The following is an 11,301-nucleotide window of genomic DNA, read 5'->3' as shown; positions in this document are numbered from 1 at the left end:
TCAAAAGCACAACTCCTCACCTAAGGACAATACGTGGCCCTTAGATGAGCAGCAAGATCTTATCCAGACATGTGACATGGCCCTAAAGAACCAAAGCTCGCCGATCATCTCCTACAACTATAAATATAAGATTCAAGAGCATAATTCCGCACGTTACAACCTGCTATCAGCCTTTATAGTTTACTCCCGTTCTCGAGCTTGCCAATCGTTGTTTTCATCTGTCAATTTAATTGTTCATCGTATTTCATATTCAATAAAAGGCTTTGAACCATATTTTCATCAATTGATTTCTAGTCATTTAGTTTATCATCTTTTTCATTCATTGTTTCGGAATTAGATTTAACCTCGTTACGGAGTTCTGAGGCTCATCTCTATAAATCTAAATCAACCTATTTTCATCACGAATAGTCGAGACTGCTTTAAGGAAAATTTTCACATCAACATTGGCTATTTTGTATAGTTGTTCAAGAGTTAGCCTTTGTTAAGAACCGCCGAGCACATGTTCTCAAGCGGTTATTATTTGAATTTAGCCACGTTTTTTTAGTGTGACTAGTCTTTGACATGCCAAATTCTCTTTAATTCGAAGTTCTGCTCGGGGCTTGACTCTTGCCTTATGAACGGTTAGTTCCTTTATTCGATGACCCTAGAGCGTACTTTTCTCGGATCTATATGCTAGAAAGAAATTGTTCTCGGTACCACAATAGCTCGGTACTTATGACTTTAGCACGCTACTTTTGACATACCTAAGTACTTTCGACGTAGTTAGGTATGTGTAAATTTGGGGAATAAAATAATTTGGATAAAAATACTCTCGATCTGATACATTATTACATCTTCTTTATCCTCGAAACTATTAAACTCGTCACAAATCTACTCATCACAATTGTTTTCACACATAAATAATTCAGAAAAAAAATATCATATAAAAAAATCAACAAAGAGCATCTCACGCCATTATAGAGGAGCATACATTAACAAGAAAAAATATATCTAAATAAATAGATAAATAAGATAAAATACAATAAAGAGACTAATCATTGATATTAAGAATATGAAAAGCAACACTTTTTTTTTCAAATTTTACAATAATGAAGATAATAAAATAAAACCCAATCACAGATATTATTAGTGTATTTATTTAAATTTTTCAAGAAAAAAAGCCACAATTTATGGAAATTGATGTAATTATTAACTTTTGGAGACCTTCGACGAGTACAAGTAACACCTACTAAAGGGATAATCTTATTCAAAATGAAAGGGTATAAGGTTGTCCTCTTGTAAAAGAACAACATGGAAAGCAAAATTGGCTCATATATTCAAACCAGAAATTTCTCTCGCATAAGGACAAATTATTGTCCTGGATAATAATTCAGAAATGTGACAGGTTAGAGGATTTGCTAAAGCTTTTTTGTTTTTTCCTTTTTTGTTTTGCTACTTGGCAAATAGATATGTGTATCACCTTCTGACTCACAAACCCATCACGGATATCTCTCTTAGGCTCACATAAGTCAAAATAATAATACCAGGAATAATCGAGTATTCGTTCAAAAAGTTCATGTAATTGACATTTGACATCTACATGAAGAAGCCATCAAAGAGAATAATAATAATGTTTTTTTTTTTTTAAAAGTAGCCCTATCATGTAGCTAAGCAAACTTATAACACAAGTTACAAGGGTTTTCTTTATTCAAACTAACATTATTCAAAGAAAGCGCTAATTATCTAACATAACAACACAATCACAAGCTCTTGTAGTCTGACACCTTAGAAATGTACAAATTCCATTAATAGAATCCATTAAAAAAGCACACAAAACATGACATCTAATCTAGATAGTAGTAACACTTTCTTCCATCTTATTACACAAAACTAGATTGAATGCTTTTAGGAGAGGCTCAAATTAAAAGAGCAGAGAAAAAGAGCATGAACACAACAAGGTAAGCGAAGATAGGCACACGAGACAAGGAAAAAGCCCGGTTTCCGATTCCATAAGGCGAATAAATTGCATACGGTGGAGATAGAGGAGGCGCGTATTGTTGACAGCACTGCGAGCCTGAGTTCGGTGGACACTTGTCTTGAGAATAGCCCGGAATTCTCGCCGGAGGAGGCGGCGGCGGCGGCGGAGGAGAGAGATACACGGAATCCGGCGGCGGAGGAAGAGGGTGACACAGGTATTGACAGATCATCGGAGAAGGTACGTCACTATCGCCGGAGTTATTCTCAGACGGACTTCCGTGGCCAAAGAAGAACAAGAAGAGGAAGAAGAAAAATAAAGACATGTTTTTTGTGCTGATGATGATGATGAATGGAATCTTGGACTTAGAGAGAGGACAAGGGTTTTGCTATTTATGGAGATTTGGATGTTTTGTAATTTTTTTTTTTTTTTTTTTTTCCGGGGGATATGGGATCGGTGCCTCATGGCAGACCATCTGTCACGCAACGGTGAGAAGGTAAGATTTTGAAGCTATTTTTAGTATGTGAGAAGACAAAAGCTTCCAAGTAGTCATGATTTAAGTTCAGTACGTAGATTTTATTAATGAGGTGAACTTGGAATGTGTTTTAAGTCCTATTCTCAATTGATTTTCAGATAGAAACTCGCGAGACCGAACGAACATGGTATCAGAGTCCAATAAGGTCAACAAGTATTCGGTTCCCACATCAAGAAAGACGAAGCAACAACATTTAAGGTGACAAAGTTACTAATTTCACTGAATTACTCATGTAATGGAACCTTGTAACAACAGTGATTAGCGTAACAATGCAGGTTTACATATGCGAACGGAAAGAAAAAGGTACATATATCTATATATATTACAATTGGTGCATCAAATTATGTCATCCAGAGGAGATCAGAGAAGTCACATATCAGTTAAAATCTCGAGTGTTCAAGTACAGATTACTCAACTGGTTTGTGAAAGCCGATATAATAGGGCGTGGGAAAAAACCAGTGTAGTCACCGAGTAGCTTTGCTGAGCATATTTCAGTGACGTATCTGAAAAGTTCATGCGTTTTGTTGATCGGTTGAGCGGCGTATTCTTCGTATCTCATCCACTGTAGAAAGGAAAAAAAAAAAGCCAGTGATTCCCAATTACAGTTAGTGAGTCCAAAATTACCATGAATCAGCTCAAGCCGTAACTTTTAAGTACATGTATTTTTCCGTTTTAGTTGTTTTTTGTGAGTAAATGATTCCCGAACTATTGTGTAAGTAGTATTTTGGTCTCTAAAACCAATTTTCTTAGCAAAGTGTCATCGAGTTAATGACTTTGAAGTATATTAGTCCTTTTTATAAAAATAAATACTTTTGATGAAATTTTCAACACCTAAAACAATTCAAATAACTTTTTCATTTTAAGTATCATAAAACAAAATCTCACTTAAAAAGCCATAATTGTTCAAACTTTTATTTAGCATTTGTAGGGTCAAAATATAAATTATTTAGCTTTACATATAACTTATAGGTATCTTAAGTTTGTAAATACGTTTTGATTTGTTTTAAGTGTTGACTTTTATGGAAAATGACTAAAATCTAAACAAATAAATAATTTGAGGACACCATTTTGCTCCAAAAATTAGTTTAGGGACAAAGGAACTGTTTGCGCTATTTTTTTTTATTTTTTATTTTTTCATTTAAAGGCCTAGCTCTGTGCTCCAATAAGATTCTCCAATTTATTTTTGCATATGAAAGCCATATTATGCAATATTCATATTTTGTATGATAGTATGAGTTACCTGAGCTGCCTCGATTTCTAGGTCTTGTTTCTGAATACCGAAGGACAATGGACGCATCATGCAAAGAAAAAACAGTTCCGACTTTTCGAATAATCTCTTGTGTGATTCTCTGCAAAATAAGACACGTTAAAACTCTGAAAAATTTCCAAGGAAAAAGCTGAGAATCGGTTTGATTCCTCGTCCTATATGTTTCGATCTATACAAAATTCAAACTTTTTTCCGAGCATAAGCATTAGATATATCATTACCTGAATGCTAATATCTCCAAGAATTCCGTTTCAATCTGAAAAAAGCGAAAAGCACGAGTCTTTATGAGACCATGAACATATATATTAATGTGTATATAAGGCATAAGCACAAACTGTTTACTTACTCCGGTCTCTTCTTTTATTTCTCTTTCGACTGCCTTATTAATATCCTCGCCCTGCAGTTCGAAAAGTTGTTTGCTTCACCAATAACAATGCCCAAATTTTTTTAAATTTTTTTTGTGTGCGGATTATAAAGAATCAAAAGAACACTAACTACGCTACAAACCTCATCCACAACGCCAGTAGGGATTTTCCACACACCTGTTCCACTGAAAACGCCACTCTTTTCTTGCACTACAAGAATCTACAGAAAAAGAAAATAAAATAAAAAAAAAAAGAAAGGGAAATCTAGTATTTGAAATGCCAACATCTGTCGAAAAAAAAAAAAAAAAAACCCTTTATAGAGTTTCAGAGATTTTCTTTTGGAGACCTGAGGTCTAGCGCGATTTTAGCTTGACCGGCCCTTCGTAACTATATAAATTAATGAGCTCAAAGAAAACAGAGAGACAATATTTCGCGTTTTTCGATCTAATGACCGAAAAGAAAAAGACTCTAAAACAACAAGAAAATGATTCTTCATATTTTGACCATTGATATTCTGAAACATCACATGAAAAAAAAAAAAAAAAAAAAAAAAAAAAAACCTTTAAGAGTTTCAGAGATTTTCTTTTGGAGACCTAAGGTCTAGCGCGATTTGAGCTTGACCGGCCCTTTGTAACTATATAAATTAATGAGCTCAAAGAAAAGCAGAGAGACAATATTTCGCGTTTTCGATCTAATGACCGAAAAGAAAAAGACTCTAAACAACAAGAAAATGTTTGTTGTTCACATATTGACCATTGATATTCTGAAACATCACATGAAAAAAAAAAAAAAAAAAAAAAAACCTCATTTTTATCATTGAAGACAATGGCACCAATTCTGACTCGGTGCGTCGCATTGGCGGGGATCATATTTTGAGTATTGGGGATCCAATTCACAAGCATCAAGTAAGTCGGCTCGGCATGGTGGTACCGAAACCCTTCCTACAAAAAAAAAAAAAACAAAATCAATACGTAAATATAATCAACAGAGAATCGGATAGTAACTAGTTTTACCTTAACTACGATCTCGATGAGATACGCGAGCTCAATGGGAATTTTGATCCAAACACCTTTCTTTCCCTGAAAAAAAGAGATAAATCGGCTCAGCGATCTGTTACTCTACGCGCAAACCAAACCAAACCAGACAAAAACCTGTCGCTTCCACTGGGAGATCGAAACCTGGAGCAAGTTGGAGAAGATCGAGGGTTCGATAGCCTCGTTTATGTCGACGATCACGCCTCCGTGCTCGTCGTTCTCCGACGGAAGAAATTCGAGGAATTCCGGGCAGTTTTCATGGACGAGAGACGCGATCGACGGCACCGAGGCACCAGAGTTCATCACAAGTGACGTCATCTGTACCAGAGAGAAATAGAAAAAGAAATAAAGAAAAAAAAAAACCCCTGAAATTTCGACCTTATTGAGCTTCCAAAAACTTCGAGCCAAACGAAGATAGAGAAATGAAAAACCCCCCAAAAATATGATAAAACTGGAAAAATCACCAGATCCGAAACAGACTCGGATACAATGGTCAATTTTTATTTAAAACTGTCCATAAATCACATTGAATTCTAAAGACCTAAAAAAAATATAAGAAACTACAGAAACAATGGCGAGATTAACAGTAACTTGTAAGCTAAGCCTACCTCCACATATACAATATATATATATACAATATAAACCTATCAAGCAATTACGAAGAATGAAGAGCATACACAAATATATGTACAAGAAAATTCGAACCTGATTAAGATTAAGGCACAGCTAATCTTCAGAATCGGAAGATTTTCTCGTTCTTCTCAGTTTTTGAGAGTGGATTTGGTGCTTCAAAAATGGAAGCGCGAGGATAGGGTATTTATAAGGGACTTTGGACAGTGGGAACACGATGAGATGACACGTGTTACTCCACTTGGCCTACGGACCAATCGGAGTCTTCAAATAAAGTTATGCGGGTCCCACTGTCAGCCGCCCCTGAGATTTGACACGTGGAGGGTCCTGAGAGCCATGGACCACATGTGTTTCTGTGTGCGCGCGACACTGGAGTGTCGTTTTTGTGACGTGTGAAAATGTTAAATACGCAAAGTGGTCAATAATTGGAGCGGCTAATCGCTAGTGGTGTAGGGGTATTTTTGGGTTTCGGCTCTCGATTAAGATAGAGTAGAGACTAGAGACTATCTTAATCTTAGATAGTTACTAAGAATTTAATTATATTTATTTTCCAAAAGAACTTTGTTATGATTTTTGCAGGAATGATTAAAAAAGAAAGGATGAATTATTTTAAGAAAAGTTGTACAAAATATTCATTTGAAACTTATTGATTGACAAAATAGTCAAAGTTTTAAATTTTCAACAAAGTAGTCAAATTTATGTTTTCAAAAAAAATTTGATAATCAAGATTAAATTTTTGACGATTATTATAAGTAATTTCTCACTTTCAAAAAAATTAATCTTGGGGTCAATTTTTTTTTTGAAACCAGATGATTGCACATTTTGGTTATTTCACTAAATTAAAATAAACTTTGGTTATTTTGCAAATTTATAACTTTAAATTGATTATTTAGTTACTTCACCCATAATTTTATACGGTAAGATAATGAAGAAAAAAAAAATCAAGTAGTTTTTTTAGTTGTGTATGGTATAAAGTAGAGAACGATATTTGAATAAATTATTTAGTAGGTATATTTGTAAAAAAAAAAATTATCTCTTTCTGTTTCTTTTGGTCCCAAATTAGAAGTACAACAAATTTAACTTTTGAAATACCTCTGGCGGTAGCGATTTGAACATCTCCTGGAATATACTTTCAAAATTGCACAAATAATGCATACAAATCACAAATTTATCATAAAAAATATATGTTGCGACATGATTTAAAAGAGAAATTTTTATTCATTAGACTTTATAATTGGTCTCTCAAACAAGCTTGGTAGTTTAAGTTTATCATAATTAGACTTTTAGGACTATTTGTCTATTTCACCTTTAAAAATAAAATAGACAAAATAAATAAATAAATTTTAACCCATCTCAAAGATAAAAAGAACTTCTCTCTATTTCTCACGAGAACATTACGACTAATTAAAAAAATAGTATTACAACAGTATTAAGAGAAAATTACGACATGTATAATAAAGATTAAAAAAATCTAATTTTGATCAACTTCAAATGATAAGGCTATATATAGTAAGAGACCACTTATAGGTTATATGAAATTTCTCGTAAAAAATAGCATTAATAGTAATCACACAAGACCCTTTTTTTTCGGAAAAACGTAAATAAGTTGGTAAAAGTTGAAAACGAAATAGAAAGAATTGAGTTAAACTCTTTTTATATAGCCATTCTGATTTCTAAGACTCATTTCATATTTTATCTTTGAAAAATTTCAACAACGTAAAGTCAATTATTATTCAATCGTGCTTTAAGACTTGCTTTATCAAGTTGTATGAAAATGAACGCAATCACCTTTTTTTTTTTTTTTTTTTTTTTATAAAACAATCACCTTTTTTTCTTTTCGCACAGCTTTAAGTAACATCACAGTCTAAAGTTAGTTAAAATGCATATCATAGTCCACATTTTTGTTTTTAGTTTGTTTTTTTCTTGTTGAAAATATTTCTACGAAACTAGGAAAACATAAGTTAGTTACAACTGCAAGTGCATTTCCAGCTATAATCGTTGCATGTTGTTCATTCATATTTGAACATTGGTTGGAAAATATACGACCATTCACATGTTGATTTACTAAGGGCACAATAAAATCAAGGTTTTGTAAAATATAAAGTTATTTGTACCTTGGTCGCCGGTGAACTTTACAGGTTGAAGATTGATTCATATCTAGCACCAATAGTATATGAAGTTTGAACTTTGACGAAAATAGTTTACTAAATTGATAAATCCCTCCAATGGATAAATGAATTCGAGTCACCAAAAAAAATAAAAAAAAATATAGAGTTATCTTAACTTGAAAATGTCACATGAGACTATTTCCCTAACATTCGATAATTTTAAGAGAAATTACATCAATTACCACTATTTGATGATAATCTTTTTTCCAATTTCCTACTAAAAGTTTAATTTGACAAAAAAATACTGATAAACCACTTATATAAATACAATTTTACCCTCAATATGGTATCAACAATTGATATCTATTATTGATAAAAATGTCAACAATTGACATCTAATGTTGGCATGTGTGCGTTTTGGGTTATCAATTTTTTGACATAGATGTCAACAATCGACATAAATTGTTGAGAGTAAAATTGTATTTGTACAAGTGATTTAATAGTATTTTTGGCCAAATTAAGCTTTTAATGGGAAGTTGGAAAAAACTTATCAAATGGTGGTAGTTATGACCACTCTACGCGAGACTATCAAAGCAAATTAGGATTCATATAACCACTCAATAAGCTTATATATTAATTAAAAATAAAAATTTAAAGTAGAAAATTTAAAGTGAGACTTCCAAAGCAAAATAGAATTCATAGTTACAATATAAATAATTTAAATGATAAAATGTATGTAATTAAAAAAATATTATAACGGGTCAGGTTAATGAGTTAAAAAAGTCGGGTTAAAGTTCATGTACTCACACTTACACCCGTTTAAATTTTAGCGGGTATTACCAATTTATTTAGACCGGATGATAGGCAAGTAAATAAAAGTATCGAATATTGGATATTGTTGCCACTCAGCGTGGTATGCTTGAAATTTCGTAAAACATTTGACCAAAATTGCAACTTTTCAAAATTCAACAACAAAAATAGGACAATTAGATTTGTGGGGTGGTCAAGAGTCGTCTAAATTATGGTCTAAAACTCTAATCCTTGACTCACGCCATGTTCCTTAATTGGAAGCACAATATATATGACTTTCTTATCAACATCTACATTATTTTATTAGTAAGTAAGTTGCCTAGGTAATAATTAAGTTGATGACTTTCACCATCTTTGTTGACGGTTCATTGTACCTTTTTTATTTAATTGGCTGGTTATGATAATCTTCTAGAGTTTAATAATGTTATACAGATCATATAATCACATCAGGGTTTTTTCTTTTGGCAGTAAAAAAAAGCTTGCAGGTTACTTTAGAAGCTTCAATTGATTTTGTGTGTAGATTGGGTGGATATAACTTATTAAGTAGGTGACGTAGTTATAGTTTAAAAAAAAAAAAAAAAAAGTAGACGAAATAATTAAAGTAAATCCATTCATAAAGATTCAAATTTATACCGCCACCGATCCCCATCAAATAATTTATTGTGACTGACCATGATTCAACCACAACTTCAAAATTATCAGTCATTTTTTTTTCTATTGTTAAATTTTTAACATTTCAGAAAACATAAGGTTAATTTAATAATAAATAGAAGAAGACGAATAAACGAAAGGAGAAATGTGTAAGTCTTGAAATACAGTACACGTATTTTTTAATTTTTTTTCTTCATATTTTGTAGAGAAGTCGCCCACAATTTTTTATGTTCAATAAGAATTCAACTCTAATTATTGTTTTATAATTGGAATTATTTCTCGTAGTTTTGTTTAAGGGTAATATAGCTAAATAGCCTCCTATAAATATACAGTTTTGGATTTAGCCAACATTTTGTTAATTTCGGGTAAATGGCCAGCCCAATTTATTTACACATACAAAAATACCATAATGTCCTCATAACCGATCCCGCCCAAAACAGCCTACAAAATAAATTAATTAATTCAATATTAAAGCTAATAACTACCGCAGTTATTATGCACTCTGTAATTAATAGCGAAGATACCAAAATCTTCTTTGATACAGACGCGAATGGCAATCGAAATCCCCAAATTGAAGACGAGCCGCGCCTGAGAAGGAGATCCTCGACCGAGTCGAACTGGAGTGGCTGGCGACGACGCGAGGGAAGCCGCGACCGACGATGGCGGAGATCGAGTCGCGTCGGACGGTCAGAGAGCGTGCGCGAAGGAGATCGCGATCGGCGATGGCTGGGAAGCGCAGATCCGAGCGTCCACGAGCGTTGTTGAGCGACAACGAGCCGATCCAAGATCCAAGCCGCGAGCGAGCGAGGATGAGGCGCGCGACAACCTAGGGCGTGACCTAGGTTCTAGGTCGGGATTTCGCGGCGACCTAGGGCACGGCGGCAGAGCAGCGTGGCGACTTGGAGGCCCGCCGGCCGGAGAAGATCCAAGGCGTGGAGTCTGGCAGAATCTCTAGCCCGAGTCCATTCCGAGACCGAGCGCACCAGATCGGCACACCAGATCGAGCGCACCAAAATCGGCGGGCGCGACCACGAGCGAGCGCACCAGATCGAGCGCACCAGATCGACGGCTTCTACGACGACTATGGCGTGGACAAAGAGATCTTCAACAGGATGTGGGACGACGAGGCGGGGCTCGATGGCCTCAAACTCATGTTCTACGAAGGAGTCGTTTGGGACGCCGACGGTTGTACTGTAAATGAGCTGTGAAATCAATTAACATCAGACAATAAGCTGTTAATCAATTAACAGACAATATTACAAAATCCATTTACAGTTTATTTGTTTTTTTTTTTTTGAATTTTAAAAAAACTGCCGCATATAATGAGTAAGGGCAAATAAGTAACAAAAAAACAGTTAATATCCTGCCACGTAGGCGCAATAGCTATTTACAAAAAATTAACCAAATGTTGGCTAAAATCAAATTGCTAGTGTTTTAGATGGCTAAACAACTAATTATTTGTTTGTTTAACAACAAAAAAGTTAATTTTGAATACATTTGATAACAAGCTCTCTTCCTCGAAAGCCCTTCCATTGCCTTCGGCTTATGCGCCTTTCTGCTCATATGTAGATCTTCGACAATACTTTTTTTTTCTGAGATGTTAGATCAGACGAAGCCTCTGCTAGATCATCGATCATCGGTCTCGAGTTGCTCTCAGAGGTGGCGTACCTTTCGTGGATGGATGTTTTCCTCAAGTTTTTTTTTGTTTAATGTTGTTTCGTTTGAGATTTGTCATGTATCTCCACATTTCAATTTGCGGGTTTTTCGATCTAATGACTCTTCTATTGGAGTTTTGACCGTATTAAATATTTGGATGTCCTTTAGTAGGTGATCCTAGATCGAGTGTTCGAATTCATCCATCGGCCTTCAATAGGTTATTGAACAAGCTCTGGAGCTCCTTTAAGTTTCGTGTGTACTTTCATCTAATTTACGCACGATGTTGTTGTT

The 11,301-nt window shown here is 34.3% G+C and overlaps 1 protein-coding gene across 2 annotated transcripts; it reads right to left on the bottom strand.

Annotated features, from left to right (window-relative positions):
* Nucleotides 1-2,725: 2,725 nt before the first annotated feature.
* Nucleotides 2,726-5,945, bottom strand: LOC149398776 (nudix hydrolase 2-like). 2 transcript variants are annotated; one of them, XM_089615027.1, is made up of 9 exons: nt 5,861-5,945; nt 5,273-5,473; nt 5,135-5,200; nt 4,925-5,062; nt 4,264-4,341; nt 4,103-4,153; nt 3,978-4,012; nt 3,730-3,838; nt 2,726-3,051 (listed from the first exon to the last, which is right to left on the bottom strand). In XM_089615027.1, the coding sequence occupies exons 2-9, from the start codon at nt 5,471-5,473 to the stop codon at nt 2,866-2,868; spliced, it is 864 nt and encodes a 287-aa protein (XP_089471153.1). In that variant the 5' UTR covers nt 5,861-5,945; the 3' UTR covers nt 2,726-2,865. The 2 variants fall into 2 exon arrangements, with proteins under 2 accessions (XP_089471153.1, XP_089471152.1); XM_089615026.1 differs by having other exon boundaries at nt 3,978-4,153.
* Nucleotides 5,946-11,301: the final 5,356 nt, after the last annotated feature.

The sequence above is a fragment of the Urtica dioica genome, chromosome 5 (genome assembly GCF_054948205.1).
Source record: "Urtica dioica subsp. dioica isolate 48M chromosome 5, U.dioica_male_clone48M_v1_H2, whole genome shotgun sequence".
Lineage (NCBI taxonomy): Eukaryota > Viridiplantae > Streptophyta > Magnoliopsida > Rosales > Urticaceae > Urtica > Urtica dioica.
This window is presented reverse-complemented; position numbering and strand designations above follow the sequence as displayed.